Source organism: Gobio gobio (genome assembly GCF_949357685.1).
Source record: "Gobio gobio genome assembly, chromosome: 13".
In the NCBI taxonomy this organism is placed as follows: Eukaryota; Metazoa; Chordata; class Actinopteri; order Cypriniformes; family Gobionidae; genus Gobio; species Gobio gobio.
Genome location: NC_137106.1, coordinates 39,054,579 through 39,076,528, shown reverse-complemented (window position 1 = coordinate 39,076,528; position 21,950 = coordinate 39,054,579). Strand labels below are relative to the sequence as shown.

The 21,950-nt window shown below is 37.8% G+C and overlaps 2 protein-coding genes across 3 annotated transcripts in view; both read left to right on the top strand.

The window, feature by feature from the left end:
- Positions 1 to 11,210, top strand: part of shprh (SNF2 histone linker PHD RING helicase) — a 25,140-nt gene extending 13,930 nt beyond the window's left edge. For both annotated transcript variants that reach the window (XM_079832335.1, XM_079832334.1), the window contains exons 20-30: positions 28 to 90; positions 706 to 931; positions 1,020 to 1,157; positions 1,250 to 1,351; positions 2,867 to 2,938; positions 3,017 to 3,205; positions 3,345 to 3,437; positions 3,525 to 3,611; positions 4,278 to 4,456; positions 4,658 to 4,738; positions 9,926 to 11,210. In XM_079832335.1, coding sequence (XP_079688461.1) covers positions 28 to 90; positions 706 to 931; positions 1,020 to 1,157; positions 1,250 to 1,351; positions 2,867 to 2,938; positions 3,017 to 3,205; positions 3,345 to 3,437; positions 3,525 to 3,611; positions 4,278 to 4,456; positions 4,658 to 4,738; positions 9,926 to 10,022 — 1,327 coding nt within the window. In that variant the 3' untranslated portion in view covers positions 10,023 to 11,210. The remainder of the gene's footprint in view (positions 1 to 27; positions 91 to 705; positions 932 to 1,019; positions 1,158 to 1,249; positions 1,352 to 2,866; positions 2,939 to 3,016; positions 3,206 to 3,344; positions 3,438 to 3,524; positions 3,612 to 4,277; positions 4,457 to 4,657; positions 4,739 to 9,925) is intronic.
- On the top strand, positions 11,001 to 21,950 carry LOC307135741 (pancreatic secretory granule membrane major glycoprotein GP2). Its single transcript, XM_079832373.1, has 9 exons — positions 11,001 to 12,936; positions 13,274 to 13,362; positions 13,458 to 13,562; positions 16,110 to 16,273; positions 16,560 to 16,695; positions 18,480 to 18,574; positions 19,053 to 19,221; positions 21,227 to 21,341; positions 21,651 to 21,950. Exons 1-9 carry the CDS (start codon positions 12,855 to 12,857, stop codon positions 21,821 to 21,823), a joined length of 1,128 nt encoding a protein of 375 aa, XP_079688499.1. The 5' UTR covers positions 11,001 to 12,854; the 3' UTR covers positions 21,824 to 21,950.

Below are 21,950 nucleotides of genomic sequence, written 5' to 3'. Positions count from 1 at the left end.
ACTGTTCTTTTAATATTTGTTCCATAGCTGTGTGTTTTGCAAAGCTGATGAACTTTTTACGGACTACGAATCAAAACTTTTCTCTCACACGTAAGTTATAATACACATTGAATCAATAGATCATTAGATCCTGTGCAATGTATTATATTTCACCAAGAAATGAAAGTTCTGTCATCATTTACTCACCCTCATGTCGTTCAAAACAAGATTTTTCTTCTTCTGTAGAACACAAAGGAGATGTTTAGCAGAATGTTGCTTTCATCCATAAATGTCAACCTCCAAAAAAGCATGATTAAAGTATCATAAAAGTTGTATCAAAATGACTGAATGCACTATATTCCAAGTAATCTAAACAAATAAAAGACATATGGGTTTCAGAAGACACTATTTTAAAACACTATATGCAGAAAGTATCGTCAGTAAACTTTTTTTGGTAACACTTTACAGTGAGGTTTCATTTGTTAGCATTACCTAACAATGAACAATACTTCTACTGCGTTTATTTACCTTAGTTACTGTTAATTTCTATATTCACTGTGAACTAAAAATGAATAAACTATTTTTATTAACTAACACATAGCAAAGGTTGACAAAGGCTATAAAGATATATTGCTCATAGTTAGTTAATGTAAAATAATGCATTAAGTAATGCTAACAAATGAGAGCGTATTGTAAAGTATTATACTTTGAATTCGTCCTGGGCAGCGTAAAGGGTCAGACGGCTATCTTTGAGGAGATGATTGAAGATGAGGATGGTCTGGTAGACGACAGACTTCCCACGACCAGTCGAGGATTGTGGGCGGCCAGTGAGACAGAACGAGCCCTTAAAGCCACCCTGTCCTTCGCCAAGGTCCGCCGCTTGGAGTCTGGCCTCATAGAGGAGGGAAACTCCTTCATGGAGCTGTTTGAGTCCTGGAAGAAAGAATATAAGGTTTGCGATCGATTTCTCGTTGCATGATGAAGTGCTTGATTGTTTTCATCAAAATGCCTGTCTCACAGACCATCTCGTGCCCTTTCAGCTGCTGCATGAGTACTGGATGTCACTGCGGGATCACGTGTCGGCCATAGATGAGCTGGGCATGGCCACAGAAAGGCTGCGTGTACGGTTACCAGATGAGCCCAAACCTAAAGTGCTGCATATCATAGAACCTCACGAGGTGACGATGACAAAAAGAATCCCATTTGTCATGCTAAATGTGTCTTAAGAGAAGTAAGTGCCTTTAGTTTCTGTCTTTTTATATGTGAACAGGTGGAGCAGAACAGGATAAAGCTGCTCAATGACAGGGCAGTGGCCAAATCGCAACTGCAAAAAAAGCTTGGGCAGTTTCTCTATCTCACAAACCTGGAGAAGGTAAAAGGTCTTTCTCGCTTTAAAGGAATCTTATTTAACATTTAGTAGCGTTTTTACACAAAGTCCACCTATTTTCACCTTCTCAATTTTGGGGCTTTTAGGGCTTTTTATGCTTCCGTAACATGTCTTCTTTCAGACTAGTAGAATGAAAACATCAAAAATACACATTTAAGTGTTTATTTTGTTACACTTTGCCTATTGTTTTTTTGCATTTGTAGATTTAAAGTGCCCCTATTATGCTAATTTTAAAGTTTCCTAATTTACTTTTGGAGGTCTCCAACAACAGGTTTACATGCATCAAAAAGGTCAAAAAACATTTACAAAAACAAAGGTCATTTACTCATAATATACATTGCATATCACCAGAATCCCTCCTTTCCATGAGCCTACTCTGCTCTGATTGGTCAGATGGCCCAGTCTGTTGTGATTGGTCTACGTGTACAGTGCGTATTTCGGAAGCTAAACGCCCATTACCATAACTGAACTCCAGCTCCGTGAGGAGGCTTCCTAAAGCTCAATGATTGTACATACTGTAAAGACGGTAATGTCGATTTTACATCAATCCCAGCGCGAGTCTGAATCGATGATGAAACATTGGAAGAACTAGTTATTCAACCCGAACCTTGAGCAGGACGTTTCTCAGTGATGCTGCTCAGTTTGAGGTACATTATGAGATGTTGCAACTGTAATTCCTCACCTTCAGCAATAACAAGTGTGTGTCCATCAACAAACCTGTGTGTGTGTGTTTGTAATTTATTACGGTGCACATGTGGGAACTGTATCAAGTATTTTTTTTTTGTTATGTGTTGAGACAGAAATCTCCATTTTAGCAACACTTACATGCACCAAGTTTTTTTTTTTTTTCAAAGTGGTTTGTTCATAGTAATAATCTTATCATTTACCTGATTTTATACATTTTATTCCTAAAAACATGGTGGTTTTTTTCTGTCTGTTAGCAGTATATTTTATTTATGGAGTGCTAAAAACAGAAGTGGAGTGCAAAATCCCATCTGTAAAAACCTTTAACTCCTAATATGTCAAAAAAAGAAGAAGAAAAAATTGAAAATTTCACCTGGCTTTATCAAATGTTCAGATTTGTGTTCTGGAAATGTATGCAAATTAGAATTTAGTGCGTATTTAATTAGGTAAGTAATGCATATAATTGCATATTTAAACAACATTTCAGAAAATGTGTAATACAAAACATCTGTCTCAATGTACTGTGATTAATCAACTGGTGAACGTCTGGTGATATCAGTTCAAATGTTTACCCTATTCACCTGCAGTGTCTTGTCTAAAAGATATGGTACATACTTTCTACAAAAGTTCTGGTTGGATTAGGGATGGTGTACTATTTTACTTTACGTTGTGAACACGAGCCTGTCTACATGGTAGATTTAAACTTTTAAAAGAGCAAGAAAAATCCTCTTTAAGACACGGTGTCACTTGTAGTACATGTATAGATAAACAAAACTGTCACATTTGATGTAGTAATTCATGTAATGATTGATTCAGTCTCAGGATAAGTCCACTGGCGGTCTGAATCCAGAACCCTGCCCAATCTGTGCTCGACCGCTGGGTCAGGAGGTAAAATCAAATCAAAAATGAATTTGTCAAGTGTATATATGCAAGTATATTCTCTGAACATGTGTTTATGATTGATAGTGGGCTGTACTGACCTGCGGACACTGTTTCTGTAACGAGTGCATCGCCATCATTGTGGAGCAGTACAGCGTCGGCAATCGCCGGAGAGCCATAAAGTGTGCTATATGCCGTCAAACCACTTCACATTCAGAGATCTCCTATGTGTTCACCACTCAGAGCGACCACCAGGGGCAGGACATCCCTGTGAAGGTCAGAGGCAATTCCTGCTTTATTTGGGCTTTTAATATATTTTTCCCATGCATGTAAATAAATACTGAGTCACTGATGTAACATTTTCAGGCAGGTTAGATATGATTTGTGGCATCTCTGTAATCTCTTTACCCTGTAGGGTAGCCACTCCACGAAGGTCGAGGCTGTGGTTCGAGTCCTAAAGAAAATCCAGATGACCGACCCGGGAGCCAAGTCTCTTGTGTTCTCCACGGTAACGCTCTCATTAAATTAGTTACTACATCAAACAGCAGACTACAGCTCTTAACCTTTGACCTTGCATTTGCGTCTCGTCTCTCAGTGGCAGGGCGTCTTGGACATCATTGCGAAAGCCCTTTTCGACAACAACATGGAGTTTGCACAGATCAATGGAATTCACAAATTTCAGGTTTGTGTTGGAATATGATGACGCTCAATTTTAATTTGCTTTCTGTAATGAGTAAAATATCTCATTTTAAAACGGGTAGATCCAACACAAAAATTTGCCATGTTTCATATATTAATTATGAAATTCATAATTATTATTGCGGTTTCTTTAATTACCCACATACATTTTTATGTTTATTGATTTGATTGTTTGCTTATAAATGAGATTCAAAACTCTTAAATGAATCTATTAAAATCCATCCTGTTTTTTATATATGTATTTAATATTAATTCAATTAATTTATTCATGTCAAATGAGATGCAAAACTTAAGTCTATATTTAAATGTATTATTCATTTAACAAAACTAAAATAAAAAATAAGCTAAATAAATAAATTGATTTTGGAAATGTTTTTGAACATTTATTTTTGTATTTATTTATGTATTTATTTCAGATGAGACAAACAAAACTTTGGAAATTAAATGAATAGATGTTGAAACTGATAAACTCGGCTTACTGTTATTCAAATAGTTGAGTACATTTAATGGTTTATGACATTAAACCTAAAATAGCCAAATTGTATTTAAAAAAATTGGACTTCCAATGCACTTCTTTAACCACAAAGCTGTCTCCCCATAATACATATAAAATGTGAAATGATGATTGGTGCATTCATTTTTTTTTTAGGAGAATCTGAGTGCTTTTAAATACGAGGATAAGATCAACATCTTGCTGTTGCCGCTGCACACGGGCTCAAACGGGCTGAACATCATCGAGGCGACGCAAGTGCTGCTGGTGGAGCCCATCCTAAACCCCGCCCATGAGCTGCAGGCCATCGGAAGAGTGCACCGGATTGGCCAGACCAAGTAGGCATCAACCCACTCACAAAGTGTTCAGAATACTCCAACACGTTGCTCATATGAGCTTGAATCTGACCCGCAGCCTATTTTTTGTATCAAAAAAACAACACTAATTCCAAAAAGGTTTTTGCATATTTAAGCATAAAAAAAACTACGAGACCTGTGTGGTGATATCAGATTATTAAAATCATTTTATACATTTTACAGACCCACATTTGTTCATCGGTTTCTGATCAAGTCCACCATTGAGGAGAGAATGCAAGCCATGCTAAAAACAGTAGAAAAGAGGTGAGTCCATGACACTAAGCAGGGCATTTTAAATAACGGAGTGTCTATTTACACCAAGTGCAAATAGCATCCCTTGTTGGCAAGTGCTGTTTGCCCTAGCTCCGCCTAACAATGCCTGGTTGGGCCAAACAAGATTTAAAAATGACGTGCAGGGTTAAACATCTTCCGTGGCGTAGTCAGTAAAGCATAGGGCTCAGGAATCTAGGTTTTGATGCCTAACAAAATGTTTAATAATAATAATAAAAGTATTTATTTGGTAGGGGTAGATGTACGGAGGGCTTTTATTGTCCAATTAAGGCAGCATTTAATAATTATATAAAAATGTATATAAATATAATCATTTACACTTTGTTATTATTGCATCCGGACCCACTTTATATTAGGTGGCCTTAACTACTATGTACTAACATTTTAATTACAATTACAATGCACTTATTGTGTACATACATGTTTTTACATTGTACTTACATTTTAAAAAATACCTGCATGTAATTACGTCTGTAATTAATTTCTGTAGTTACATTTGTAATTACACAGTTGACAATTCCCTTACACCTAACCCTACCCTTAAACTTACCCATACCACCATACCTGTCCCTAACTCTCCCCGTATCCCACCTCAATATCAGCTAAGGTGTTTTGCAATACAATTTGAACACAGTAAGTACATTGTACTTATTTTTTGACGTAAGTACATAGTACTTAAGGCCACCTAATATAAAGTGGGGCCTTGCATCCTATTAATCCCACAACAATACTGAGGTGCAAATAGTATGTGTCTGTCAAAATAAAGTATAAATAGCTTCTAATTACTATTTAAACATATTGCAAAGAACTGCTACTTTTACATGGTGTAAATAGAATATATCACTCATTTCACTTAGTATGCTATTTCACTTAAATAGCATCTACAGCTATTTGCACTTAGTGTAAATATCATCTATCACTATTTGCACTTAGCCTCTCCTTTGAATAAGTAGTCCATGAAATCAAAATGATAGTGGCTTTTAGTATGTATGTTTAACCCTCTATAACATCTGCATACAAGTGCACTGCTAGAAGTTCCCCTCCACCCCAACTTCCTGGTCAACAGGAAAGAACATGGTCAAGCCACTTAATGGGATCTTTAAATAAATCTATGAGTAATTGTACTCTTAAAGGGATAGTTATCCCTAAAATGATAATCAAGTCATCATTTACTCACCCTGGGGGGTATTCCAGAAAGCAGTGGCATACATGCGTATGTTAAGAGTAAGTAAGCGGATAACCTCAACTTTCGGTTCCAAAAACGGAGGTAACTTTCAGAGTATGTAAGTAGCCATAGCAACTCACTCTCTGAACATAACCTGCCCCGGAGCAGCTCATGTTCGAGGGTTAATTTGCTTAAGAGGTATTCAGATGTGTGTAATATAATTAATATAACTAAATGTGTTATATAGTTACAGTTATAATATACAATATTATATATTCATTCTAAAGCACTATTATAACAAGGAAATGTTAATTCAATTCAAATATATTTATTATTTATTGTCATCTCACACATGGATCTGTGTTAAATTAATTAGCATCAAACAAACAATATAATCCTTATTCTCAGTGAATAAAGATTACTTATTAAACGAAGATATTGAAAAAATGATTGCTCAACCACCAAATAGGTGGCGATGTGCACTAAGTAGGTTATGTAAATCGCCAACATAAGAAGAAGAGGAAGTAGAATGGTGCGCTTTTTCTTAACGTCTGTTTCCATGGTGAATCATCATGGTTAGAGTTGTCTGAACTTACTCAAGGATGCGTTTTTGGAACCAGCATACCTCGAGTTCAAGGTATATATGGTGGTATATACCTTGCTTTCTGGAATACCCCCCTGGTGTTGTTCCAATGCTGTATGCTCTTCTTTCTTTTATGGACCACAAAAGGAATTTTTTTGTAAAAAGTGTCCCACTCGAACTCATCCATATAATGGTAGTGAATAGCATCAAGCTTTTTTAAAAGGACGCAAAAGTATCACAGAATGATCCCATGAGGTATATTCCAAGTGTTATGGAAGTATACAACAGGGTTTGGTGTAAAACAAACCGAAATTGTATGCATTATTTAACAAAATTCTTGACCTTGGCCTTTGGTCTTCTCTGCACACCTGCACAGCATACGTGTTCGTGAGACTTTAAGCACCCCAGCTCACCCTGTCTAGCCCAGAAAAAGTTGTGGACAACATGAAATATACGAAGGCGAGTTGAATATATCCGTTGTGTTCCTTTCATCAGGCAAACAGAGTTCCGGCCCGATCATATTTGACTCGGGGAAGAAAATACACAGATAACTTTTTGGGGGATTTCTAGGCATTGTTTCATGTCGCGTTCTTGTTAATCATGATTTCTCACAACTTGTGTGCTTTTTCTGGGTGAGACGGAGTCAACTGCGGCGCTAATAGAGTCACGTTAGTCTCAGCCTCGGACGGACCGTTGGCTGAACGTCTGATGCATATGGCACGCTTATCTGGAAACACTTCAGGAGTTTCAAAGTCGTCATCTGATTGGTTGAACGGTCCGTCTGGAAACAAATGCCATGCTTCCAAACTCCCTTGTGGAAGAAGAACGCCGTTTTCTTTACAACTGTGACAATGAGTGCTTACCAGGATCAACTAAACGCTGGATTTTCACAAGTATGTGAAGTTCGCGGCTCCATTGTTGCAGTAAACTTTAAAAACGTTCATGAATGAATAATGTAGATGCACGCCGGTCTGTTATTGCAGGGACATCGACTTTATATTTTCACGCCCCTAAAAATGACACGGAACAAAACATATTGTGATTGGTTGTGTTACATGTCAGTCAAACGTCCGATTGGGTGGTCCTCGACCAATGAAAGCTGCGATAGAGTCCAGACCTTCTGCCGTCAGTCTGAAGGTCTGGCTATGCGAGACTAGAGTCACGTCATCAAACCCTATCATATACCACCAGAACACTTGGAGGAAACACTTTATTTTAAGGTGATGTAGTTACACATTACTACATGTACTACATAGTAATAACAGTAAATTATGCATAATTACAAGTAACTAACCCTAAACCAAACCCTAACCGTAACTCTATAGTAAGTACATGTAGTTAATTAATATTATTCAGTACTTAGAGTAAGTACAATGTAACTACGTCATCTTAAAATAAAGTGTAACCCACTTGAAATATACAACACTTGTCACATGGGATCATTCTGTGATCATTTTGTCTTTTTAAAAAAGATTGATGCTGGTTGCTATTCACTGCCATTATATGGACGAGCGTGAGAGGAAAATTAAAAAAAAATAATAATTTTGTGGTCCATAAAAGAAAGAAGGCCGTCTGGCATTAGAACAACACCAGTGTGAGTAAAATGATGACTTAATTTCCATTTTAGATTGAACTGTTAACGGGATAGTTTACCCCAAAAATGAAAATTAGCCCACGATTTACTCACCCTCAAGTCATCCTAGGTGTATATGACATTCTTCTTTCAGGTGAATATGTAACAGATAAGTCCACTGAAGGCAAGGTTTCAGAACCCAAGTGCAGTTTATTTCCAAAATCCAAACATAAAACAAGGACGTGGCTTGGCAAAAAAAAAAAAAAAAGACTTGGCTTAACTAAACTAAACTTGACTCCCACCAAACAATGGATTACAACATCAATACCAGACAAGGACACATGGCAAACATGAGGGTTTATGTCGCGTTCCAGGCAACCCGTAACCCGTGTTTTTCCAACATTCTACCCGTGAAAGTGCACTGGAACGGCAGTCAAACCCGTGACTTCCCACCCATGAACTCGTACTAGATCGATCTACTCCCAGTTACGAGCTCTGGTGTCATATAGCGCGCGAAACAACAATGGCAGCCAAATATACAAATAACGTAAAATCTTCTCTTGCCTTATGCACCGTTTTTTCTCCTCCGTTTCCCTCAAATAAGCAAGGAGTAAGTACCTTTGGCGATAGAAATGATTGTATGAGCATAAGCCCCGTACGGTCCGTCATGCTTTGTTTACATCTAGCTACCACAATTCCTTGCGCTCAGGCAGTTTGGCGTGACTTTGCCTGGACCGCTACAAAGTCGTGAGTCGTGGTTTGAAGTTGTATCTTACGGGCTCAAAAACCTGCCTGGAACGCAGCATTAAATACACTGAGACTAATGACTGGACAAGGGACACCTGTGAACAATGATTAAACAATGAACCAGTGAAAACATGACAACAAGAACACATGAAGGCATGGAAATCACATGACAACCAGGAAACCTGACAGAGAAAATGACAAACTCAGAAACATGACAGAGAACATGACAAACTAAGAACATGAAACGTAACTCAAAACACACTGTGACAGAATACAATCAGAGTTATATTAAAAATGTCCTGGCTCTTCCAAGCTTTATAATAGCAGTGACTTGTTGGGTAATTTATGAAGTCCATAAAAGTGCATCTATCCATCATAAAACTGCTGCACACGGCTCTGAGGTGTTAATAAAGGCCTTCTGAAGTAGTGCGTTTGTGTAAGAAAAATATCCATATATAAAACTTTATAGACTAAAATAACTAGGTTTCAGCGGTACGTAAGTCGACTTACGGTTAAAGAGTAACCCCTGACGCGATGTATAGAAGCATCGCAAGCTTTGAAGCCTCTCACGGATAGGGCTGGACAACAAACTCAAGCCCTTCTCTTGTATCGAAATTCTCCACCATTTCTCTTTAAAAAGGGTCAAGGGTTACTCTTTCGCCATAAGTCGACTTGCGTACCGCTGACCGCCGGAAGCTAGTTACTTTAGTCTATAAAGTTTTAAATATAGATATGTTTCTTACACAAACGCACCAGTTCGCTTCAGAAGGCCTTTATTAACCCCCTGGAGCCACGTGGAGCAGTTATATGATGGATAGATGCACTTTTACTTAAAAAATTACCCAACAAGTCACTGCTATCATAAAGCTTGGAAGAGCCAGGACATTTTTTTATTTAACTCTGATTGTATTCGTCTAAAAGAAGAAGAAAGTCATATACACCTAGGATGACTTGAGGGTGAGGAAATCATGGGCTAATTTTCGTTTTTGGATGTACTGTCCCTTTAAGTCTTCTGCACATTTGCATTGTTTTTTTGCTTTGTTTACTAAAAATGAGCTTGACTAATCTGTCTCAAATCAACATCTTCTTCAGTCATAGTTCCACGTCCATGAAGCATTCGGAGGCCTCCGTATTTACAGTGGCAGATCTGGCCGAGCTGTTCACAGAGGAAAGCGAGGCTCTTGAGTAAATGTCTCTCTAGACCCGTCAAACCAGAGGCCAGTAATGTGAACACTACACTAACACCAGCCCGGAGACAAGTTGAACGCTGCTCTCCAATATGTTTGCTTTGCACATTCCCCTTTCTATACGGCCTGTCCCATGCTGTAATTTATTCATTATACTCGATGTGGAAAAGAAAACGATTTAATGTATCGGTCTTGTATTTCTATTTGTTTTTATATTGATTGATAGTAGGTGCAATTGCCTTGCTGTGCGTAAACAAATGTTTTTTTTAATAATGTTTTAATGACCCGTATTTAAATTAGAATACATTTCTAATGTTAAACATGCTGTACAGTGGATTGGTTTATTTCATTAGCGCTCACGTATTTGTGATTAATCGAACAAACGTTTTATAAGAAGCTCACTGTCTGTCAATCTGTGCTGTAAAGTTGATAACACAATATGTGACGCTCGTTCTGTTTTATTTTTTAATCTAAATGCATTTTATGGTCTTTTCCATTGTGTTGAGGAAGGAAATCGTTTGACTTTACAGCACTGATCTTTGTGGGAGTGTCTTTCGTTCAGACGCTCCATTCAGTGGATTGTCTGCTGGAAGTTGTTGCAGACCATTTTAGAACATTTATCTGGTGCTATTTGCAAGACAAAAGACACGTGATTCAATGTCTGTTAAAACTCACCCAATAAAGAGCACTTGTAAAATGTAAAACCGGAAAGTAAAAGGGGGAAAAAGGAGACTTTCTTTTTCTTGGATTTACCATGTACAAAGACAGAAAAACTGAATTCTTTGTTAAGTTGTGCTGAAAAACATTCTAATACACTCTAAAAGAAAAAGGTTCTATATGGCACCAAAAATGGTTCTTGGCTCGTAATCATAGGGGAACCTTTTTTAGTGCTATATTGTTAGCATGTACTAACAATTTTGGTGCTTCAGTGGTTCTTCAGCGGTTCTTCAGAGGTGCTATATAGCACCTTAGTCAAAGAACCGGTGAAGAACCACTGAAGCACCAAATTTGGCGCTATATAGCACTAAAAAAGTTTCCCCTATGATTACAAGCCAAGAACCATTTTTGGTGCCATATAGAACCTTTTTTTTTTTTAGAGTGTACAGTTGCATTATAAAAGTTTGTGATAACCATAATACAGTCTTGCACATTTTCAAATGGAACAAAATGAATCAATAAATCAATGGCAGAAAGAGATGCTTTTTTATTGTATATTTCCATTATGCAGTTTGCAATGTAAATTGGAATGTAATTTTCTATGTAGCAGACTGACCATGTTGTTGAATATCCTCTGAGAATTCACTTCAGGCATTGAATTCAGGGTTTCTGCAGGTCTTAAAAAGTTTTAATTCACCCTTACAAAATTTAAGGCCTCATAATAAAGTTATGACATTAAATGTTGCATGCATTGCAAAAAAAGGATATCTTTCATATTTCTGTTTTCCAATTCAAATATCAACACATCTGATACGTTTACTTGAGATGCAAATGTAAAATGAAGTCTTGAAAAATGTAATAACAAAATTAAGTTTTACTTTATTGTCTGTTCAGTTTCCCTGGACAAAAAATCGTCTTTGACGCTGGCAATACTATACATACATATTATCACATAAAAAAACCACATAAAACACCTGTGCCTATAAAAAAAATATATATACACGTTTATGACTTAAAACGGGGGTGTCCAATCCTGCTCCTGGAGGGCCACTGTCCTGCAAAGTTTAACTCTGCAGGATAGTGTCCCTCCAGGACTGTGATTGGACACCCCTGGCTTAAAACAAGAACAAATATCTGCCATTGAGTTTCCCTTTGAATTAAGTAGATTTTTTTCTGAGCCAGTTGGCAGATTTTTGTTCTTGTTTTACGCAAAACTCACTTTGTTTTGAGCAATTTCACAGAAAACAAGACTTCATTTTCTGTGTCATTTTATATCTCCAATAAATGCATCTTGATTTAAGAACCTAGAAAATTGCACTGGAAAACAAGTCAAAAATGCTGAAGAAGAACACGAGGTAATCAAGTATCAAGTAATGGATATCTGTTGAAAGTTGTATTTTCAAACTCTGAATTGTTGCTAATGCAGCACAGAGATACATTTCGAGAACGTATTGACGTATTGTGTTCCCTTCGATTTATTCCTTAAATTTTCTTAACTTGGTCTTAAAAAGGTCTTACATTTACATTCATGAAAACTTGCAGATACTTACCATCTAACATTTGAAAATCTCCCTCACAAGGTTGAATGACTGACCTCTTTCTCTGTCCAAACAGTCTTAAAGACGTCAACTCCATTGCAAAGGTGTCACTGAACTGCCCTTGACTCAGTCTGATGGGATTTCTTTTCAAGCGAGTCGTTGGGGTTCCCGAAACAGTAAAGCGTTTGCCATGCCCTTTAAAAACATACAGACAAAAGAGTGAGATAAAACAAGACACCGCCCCTGTACCTCCATTCCCTTTGCATGACAAACAAACTCCTTGTCGACCAACGCACCGAGACATGTAGTGCGGTGTCTGCTAAGTGGGTTGTTAGTAGTATTTTTTTCTGCTTTTGCCTGAAATCTAGTTGGTCTGTGTTACCTTGGACTCCCCCCCAGCTTGTCCTATTCAAGTGTGGAATCTCATTGTTGGTGTGGACATCATTCAAGCTGGTGTTCCAAAGCAACTGGAGGTTCCCACTTCATTAGAGCTGTGTTTCGGAGGTGCTGGAGAGAGCGCAAGTACTACGTCTGGCTCTGACAGCTAGTCGAGGTGATCACCGAGAAGATTTGGTGGAAAGGGCCGAAGACGGAACTAAATTTCAGGGGAGAAGAGGCCAGAAAGAATCTGTTTCAAGGATGACACCTGTTACTCTGGCGCTGACATGGTCTTTACTCGCAATGTGGACAGTAACTTCTGCTGTGCAGATTGAAAAAGAAGGTAAGTGTAGTCAAACATCTGCGGGGAGAAATGTTCAAATGCATTGTTTTATTATTACATATAAACCAGTTTGGATTTGGGATACATGTTGGCATATTTTAGATTTACTTTATATTTTAAAATGTGAAATGTTATTTCAAAATGTGATATGTTATATATTACATGTATATATACATATAAACGTATTACATATGTAATGTGTGTGTGTGTGTGTGTGTGTGTATTTATACATCTATATTTTTTTTCTTTTGCAACACTAAAGCATGTACCATTGCCTATATATATAATAATAAAATATACTAATATTTAAACATTCTTCCTTTCTATTTTGTTCTAGAACTCAATGAGACTGTCATTTGCACCAATGATCAAATGCAAGTTATCATTCCTAGTGTGTTTTTTCTCAACAAGGAGCCGTCTGTTTACGTACGTTCATGCCCTTTATATCACAAAGAATTCAATTATTTGCAATAAATCATCTGAGCTTCAACTAAACTGTTTCCACTGTCATCTCTACTCAGGTTTGGGATTTGCACCTGAATGATCCTGACTGTCGAGGTGTTGAGGTTGGGAACGACTACGTCTTCAGCATCAAGACAAACCTCACGGACTGTGGCACTATTATGGTAATCGTCGCTAGTGTCGTCAAGGCATTGTGTATAATCATAAAACCACATCCGACGATCCCGACGTCTGGGGAACGTCCTCAGCCAATTACAAATTGATGTCAGAACATTAAAGCCTCTTAAAAAGGTTGTAAACACTTGTTGCGTTGAGACAAACTACACATTGGGCCTCCGTTTGGCTGTTAAACCTTAAAATACAAACAGTAAATTTCCCTATTTTACAATCCCTTCATAGGATGAAAGGTGACCCATGTGCTTTATTCATAGAATAAACCTTCTAAAAAAAATCGAATGTTATACATGTTCATAATTATGTGCATTGTAATAAGTGACAACCGTGAGGGGTCGATTTCCTTTTTAGGAATAATTTTATTCATTTATTTTTTCAATATGCAAATGCATATTGTTGTTCGTTTTCCTCCAAATTGGCTGGCCGGTCCTTTCAGAGAGCTCGGAGGGGAGGGCAAACAGCCATGCGGCTCTAAATTATCCTGATTTATATGGAAATGATTACTGTGTTTTCAGCCGTGGTGAATAAGCCGGCCATAATTCAGTGTCGTACTTTATAGTCGTCCTTTTATTCTGCCCTACAGCCCGCCTCAAACAGTGCAACAACCCAGAGGACAAGCTTCCCTCTGGCACGGCATAAATCTGCACTTGAGACCACGAGTATCGTTGAGAACCTCTCTCAGGATTCACCAGACTATTTCTTGTAAAGCCAGTAAAAGGTTAACGCGACTTTGAGAGGGGACAAATTCCCTCCTTCTCCCCCTTTAGTAGTTTTACAAGCGCTTTTTTCAAACTTGCGGGTTAAAGTAGGGCATTTTTGGATTAGAAAAGTAAAATCCTTGGTTGTTGAAATCAGCTGCTTTTGAGAATTAGATCTAGAAGGGTAGTTTTCTGCTCCCAGTGCATGCAGGATTGATTTAAAAAAAAAAACAACACAAGCATTTGGTGATAGATAGTTTCCAGAAGATAGTTCACTGAATCAAGAGGTGTGTTTGTAATGGTCAGGGAAATGAAAGGGCAATAAAGTGACCGGATGTGGTTGGGGGGCAGTTTGGCCCCTTCAATAGCACGTTGTTTCCTTGTGTCTTCTCACATTTTATTGGCCTGTGAATGTCACTCAGACGTTATTAAACTCAAGAGTTGTCTTGCAATTTGAAGTTAGACAAGACAAAATTTATCAAAAGATTTTTAACTTAAACGTACAAAAGGAACATTCACCCAGATAGATTTTGAATAATAGTTAGCCTATAGTCTGTAATTTTACAGCCATGTGAAGATATGTTTGACATATGGTGGTTATTTAGCCCATATGTAGTTTGAATACTTTGAATAAACTGTAGAGCAGTGGAGACGTGTTCTCTGGAGTGACGAATCACGCTTCTCTGTCTGGCAATCCAATGGACGAGTCTGGGTTTGGCGGTTGCCAGGAGAACGGTACTTGCCTGACTGCATTGTTCCAAGTGTAAAGTTTGGTGGATTATGGTGTGGGGTTGCTTATCAGGGGTTCAGCTTGGCCCCTTAGTTCCAGTGAAAGGAACTCTTAATGCTTCAGCATACCAAGACATTTTGGACAATTTCATGCTCCCAACAATGTGGGAACAGTTTGGAGATTACACCAGTGCACAAAGCAAGCTCCATAAAGACATGGATGAGCGAGTTTGGTGTGGAGGACCTTGACTGTCCTGACCTCAGCCTGATAGAACACCTTTGGGATGAATTCGAGAGGAGACTGCGAGCCAGGCCTTCTCGTCCAACATCAGTGCCTGATAGGGTTGCCAACCGTTCTGTATAATACAGAATGTAAGCCATACGGAACGCTTCATTAATGCCTTAAATACGGGACGATTCCGTATTATACGGAACAGTTGGCAACCCTAGTGCCTGACCTCACAAATGTGCTTCCCAAATTCCCATAAACAAGTCAAGCCACCTTCATTTATATAGCGCTTTTTACAACACAGATTGCTTCAAAGCAGCTTTACAGTGATAATAGGAAATTAATTTTGCTTTAGAAAAAAAGTACGTTTTTGATTTTATTAATTTGTAAAGTTGTAAAAACTGATTTGTTATTTAATTTGGCGCCACTTTCACCATCCTCAACTAAAACAGAAAACCCCCAATGCGATCCGGACGCCCATCCGCACGGCAACAGCACCTGGTGGCCGGAGAACGCAAACCATGAAATAGGTTTTGAAATAGTTTTGAAACTATACCACCACCATCCCCGCGCAAACCCCAAAAAAGCAGAATCTGCGAAAACGGTATGTACGCAAGCATTACGTGTTTAGCCTATAGGCATGTGCGTTTGAATACGTATGTGTGTATAAACACACTCCTAAACCTTGTGGAAAGCCTTTCCAGAAGAGTTAAAGCTGTTATCGCTGCAAAGGGTGGGCCAACTCCGTATTAAACCCTACGGATTAAGAATGGGACGTTATTAAAGTTCATGTGCATGTAAAGGCAGGCGTCCCAAAACTTTGGCAATATAGTGTGTGTATGTATGGATGGATGGATTGATTCATATTTTATTTTTCCCAGGCATCGGATGATTCTCACATCATGTTCACCAACTCGATCCGCAACAATGAAACAATGGATGTCATCACCAGAAACTACATCAACATCACATTTGGGTGCCGATACCCCATAAACTACATGGTCCAGCAGCAAAACGGGGAAAATTTGATCAGAGTGGATGTCAGGTGAGCTTCTGCTAATCATGACATCACCCGTTAATTAAGTTTCAGCGCTCAGTCTGTCTGGGACTCCAGCACTCTATATGTTGTAATGGCTTTCATTATCACTGTTTTTCCAAGCTTAAAAAAGACTGAGCCCCTCACTAATTGTTTGTTTGTATGTAAACACAATAAAGGAAGCTAATAATAACAAAAGACTGCCCTGGGGTCCAACTCAAGAGTTTCCTTCGATATTCATTAAGCGAACCTTTCAGCCTGTTCAATGAGGCTTTTAACATTCTCTGCCCCACAGGACAATCACTCTAAACACTGAGGATGGAAATTTCTCGGTCTCTATGCTGCTCTATAAAGATGAAGAGTTTCAGGATAAATGGACCACTGTTCCTTCTCTCACACTTGAGGACAACATCTATGTCAAAGTTTACATGGTGTGTGTCGAGCAGAATAGGTGACATTACAAACTACAAGCTGCTGAGGTTTTTCATTAAAGCTGCCGTGCGTTTTCTTGTAGAACTATGTAGTTCTTTGTTTTCAGATGAACAGAGCTTTGTTTTCATTAGTCATGTTGTTTAGGTTAAACAATCTATCTATCTATCTATCTATCTATCTATCTATCTATCTATCTATCTATCTATCTATCTATCTATCTATCTATCTATCTATCTATCTATCTATCTATCTATCTATCTATCTATCTATCTGTCTGTCTGTTCCATCCATCGTTCTATCTATCTATCTATCTATCTATCTATCTATCTATCTATCTATATCTATCTATATCTATCTATATCTATCTATCTATCTATCTATCTATCTATCTATCTATCTATCTATCTATCTATCTATCTATCTATCTATCTATCTATCTATCTATCTATCTATCTATCTATCTATCTATCTATCTATCTATCTATCTATCTATCTATCTATCTATCTATCTATCTATCTATCTATCTATCCTTCTTTCTGTCTGTCTGTCTGTCTATATATCCATCTATCGTTAAATTTGTCTGTCTGTCTGTCTGTCTGTCTGTCTGTCTGTCTGTCTATATATCCATCTATCGTTAAATTTGTCTGTCTGTCTGTCTGTCTGTCTGTCTGTCTGTCTGTCTATCTATCTATCTATCTATCTATCTATCTATCTATCCTTCTTTCTGTCTGTCTGTCTGTCTATATATCCATCTATCGTTAAATTTGTCTGTCTGTCTATCTATCTATCTATCTATCTATCTATCTATCTATCTATCTATCTATCTATCTATCTATCTATCTATCTATCTATCTATCTATCTATCTATCTATCTATCTATCTATCTATCTATCTATCTATCTATCTATCTATCTATCTATCTATCTATCTATCTATCTATCTATCTATCTATCTGTATGTCTGTTCCATCCATCGTTCTATCTATCTATCTATCTATCTATCTATCTATCTATCTATCTATCTATCTATCTATCTATCTATCTATCTATCTATCTATCTATCTATCTATCTATCTATCTATCTATCTATCTATCTATCTATCTATCTATCTGTCTGTCTGTCTGTCTGTCTGTCTGTCTGTCTGTCTGTCTGTCTGTCTGTCTGTCTGTCTGTCTGTCTGTCTGTCTGTCTGTCTGTCTGTCTGTCTGTCTGTCTGTTCCGTCCGTCCGTCCGTCCGTCCGTCCGTCCGTCTGTCTGTTCCATCCATCGTTCTATCTATCTATCTATCTATCTATCTATCTATCTATCTATCTATCTATCTATCTATCTATCTATCTATCTATCTATCTATCTATCTATCTATCTATCTATCTATCTATCTATCTATCTATCTATCTATCTATCTATCTGTCTGTCTGTCTGTCTGTCTGTCTGTCTGTCTGTCTGTCTGTCTGTCTGTCTGTCTGTCTGTCTGTCTGTCTATCTCTCTGTCTGTCTGTCTATCTCTCTGTCTGTCTGTCTATCTCTCTGTCTGTCTGTCTGCCATTGTTCTATCTATCGTTCCATCCAAATTAAACATGTCAAACTAAATTCTCTCATTAAAAACGCTATGATCCTATGAGCTGTGGACAGAATGTATAGTATATTTTATGTATAGTCTTTGTTCTTGTAAGATACTGGCACATATTCTGTATATCTGTTTGCAAGCAAAAATTACTTTCTAATGGAGTCACTCACATCTTTAAATGTGCTAATGAAGCTTTCTGAACTTTTATCTGGCAGGTTCCAGCGAATCTGTTTCTGAGAGTGGAGAGATGTTGGGCCACACCAACCAACGACCCTTACAGCAACATTCAATACGCCTTTATCAAGGACAGGTCTGACAATCAATTCAACAACATTGTTAAATTCAGCCATGAAGTAATATGTTTGACATGAGCTTTTGTGAATCAGGCATTTCATTAATTAATTTTGTTTATTAACTCCCTTCTATTGTCCTCTGTGTAAAATGCCCTCCTTCACAGCTTCATTATTCCTTTGCTCGTGTTTTAAGTGCTACATTCAGTCATAATTATCACCACTGGTGTGAAAGGATGTTGTTGAGACATGCCATTGAAGCCATTGCTAAAGGAGTGGATGACTAAACAAAGTATGCAACTTCAGTCATGTGACGACTGTGGGCATATGCATTTCAGTTTAACAGCTGTGCTTATCCTTGACTACCCAGAGAGATTCTCAACCAGAAAAAAAGCTATGAAGCATGTCGTTTTTGGGAACAATACAGAAAACAGGTCCAATTTAAATATAATTCTTTGAGTACAAATATCATGCTGCCAACATTTCTCTTCACATCAGCTGTCCAGTGTTATGGAACGACCAGACGTTAGCTGTGATGAAGAACGGTCAAGGACCGGAGGCTCTGTTCAGGATTCAAATGTTCAAGTTTGTTGGCAGCTCCTACACAGATGTTTTCCTGCACTGCAATGTCCAGATCTGTCATAACACAGGAGGAGTGTGCCAGCCTGTAAGTCCTCACTGACACCTATTTTTACCATTCACATGTTTGCGAGGAGATTAGGGTTAAGTCTTTTCTGCTCACAAAGGCACCATTATTTTGATTAAAAATACAGTAAAAACTGATATATTCTGAAATGTCATATTACAATTTAAAATCCCCATTTTCTATTGCAATATTCTTTGCATTTTAATGTATTTCTGTGATGCAAAGCTGAATTTTCAGCATCATTACTCCAGTCTTCAGTGTCACATGACCCTTCAGAAATCATATCATATTCTAATAGGCTGATTTGCTGCTCAAGAAACATTTCTTATTATTATCATCAGTTTTGTAAACAGTTGTGATGCTTAATATTTTTGTGGAGACTGAGACGTTTTCTCAGGATTCTTTGATGAATAGAAAGTCCAAAAGAAAAGCATTTATCTAAAATAGATTTTTTTTTTTTTATAACAATAAGATCTATAAAGATCTTTACTATGGAAGCTTGTTTCCACCACAGAATAAAACAATTTAACAGTTATGATACAAAGTCACAATAGTGAGTTTATATCTCGCAATTCTGACTTTATAACACGCAATTGCGAGATATAAAGTCAGAATTGTGAGATATAAACTCGCAATTCTGAGAAAACAAGTTTTAAAGTCTTTTTATTAAAAAAAAGTTCTCGCAATTTGCGAGTTTATATCTTTTATTATCTTTTCAATTGTTTTATTCCATTGCAAAAACAAGCTTCCATAGATTTTATATCTTGCAATTCTGATTTTATAACTCGCAATTGCGACTTTACACCGATCAGGCATAACATTATGACTAATATTGTGTTGGTCCCCCTTTTGCTGCCAAAACAGCCCTGACCCGTCGAGGCATGGACTCCACTAGACCCCTGAAGGTGTGCTATGGTATCTGGCACCAAGATGTTAGCAGCAGATCCTTTAAGTCCTGTAAGTTGCGAGGTGTGGCCTCCATGGATTAGACTTGTTTGTTCAGCACATCCCACAGATGCTCGATTGGATTGAGATCTGGGGAATTCTCGTTGCTGTGCTCCTCAAACCATTCCTGAACCATTTTTTGCTTTGTGGCGCTTTATCCTTCCGAAAGAGGCCACAGCCACCAGGGAATACCGTTCCCACGAAAGGGTGTATGGTCTGCAACAATGTTGACCCTGTTGCCGGTTCACCACTGTTCCTTCCTTGGACCACTTTTGATAGATACTGACCACTGCAGACCGGGAACACCGCACAAGAGCTGCAGTTTTGGAGATGCTCTGACCCAGTCGTCTAGCCATCACAATTTGTCCCTTGTCAAGCTCACTCAAATCCTTACGCTTGCCCATTTTTCCTGCTTCTAACACATCAACTTTGAGGACAAAATGTTCAGTTGCTGCCTAATATATCCCACCCACTAACATGTGCCGTGAATCCGTGATGAAGAGATAATCAGTGTTATCACTTCATCTGTCATAATGTTATACCTGATCAGTGTATAGCATAGCACGCAATTCCGAGAAAAAGTCGCAATTACCTTTTTTTTCTGTTGCGGAAACAAGCTTCCATACTTTACTGCCACATGTGATTAGTTTAATGCATCCTTGTAAAATAGATTTATTATTCTATTCTATGTTGACCTCAAACTTTTGAACAGTAAAGAACCTAATGCTTATCCAACACCCATCAAAGTTATTTTGTGGCATTATGATTATGAATCTGTCAAGGTAAATAAAATGCATGAAAACACCATAAAAAGTACTATAAAATACCATAAAAGTAGTCCATATGACTTGTGTACAATACATATCCCAAGTCTTCTAAAGTCTGAAATCCTGCACTTTGTATCCTTTTTTGGACTTGCCAACTTGAATCACCAACCTAAACATCTTATATTCCACAGGAAAAAAACATGCACATGCAACATGAGGGTTTAAAATAATGTCCTTTTTTTTGGGTGAACTTTGCCTTTAGAAGTTGAGAAATATTGTTTGAATCTTTGTAACTTTAAACCCTTGGATCACAGAACTGCTCTGCTGAAGATGTATCAGCACGGACACGCAGGGCTGTTGCATCGTCTCACACGGTCTCATATGGACCAATCAGAAGGCTCAAAGCAAGCACGGAGAATAATAATCTGAGTAAGTCTTATAAACTCTTACCATACTTATCAACAGTGTTAGGGGTAACACATTACAAGTAACTGGAATTATATAATCAGATTACTTTTTTCAAGTAACTAGTAAAGTTTAGCCCAGCCCAGGTGAGACCAAGTAACGCAAAAGTAATGTAACATTACTTTTCCCAAAAAGTAACTAAGTAACGCAATTGGTTACTTTTTAAGGGAGTAACGCAATATTGTAATGCAGTACTTTTCAAAGTAACTTTCCCCAACACTGCTTATCATTGTACTCAGACCTTTTTTAATTCTATTTGAAAATCTCTTCCAGGTTTAGATATGCCTTCTGTCGAAACCTTTGTGTTGGGGGGCCTGCTGTTCATCCTGATCGTCATCACAGGAGTTTTTGGGAAGCTCTGGCTGCAGAGCAGAAACTCGTATCCGACCCAAGAGGCCCAGCTCACCCTCTCCAACATCCACCATATCTCAGAGGTGGCCAGCTAACCTGGGATCTCATATACACACAGTGTTGTATTAAATATGTTCCATTTCAAAATGTTGGATGCTAACCTGTAGTGCATTTTATGGTAGGTCTTTTATTGTGAAATAAATAAAATGCTTTTTGAATTTC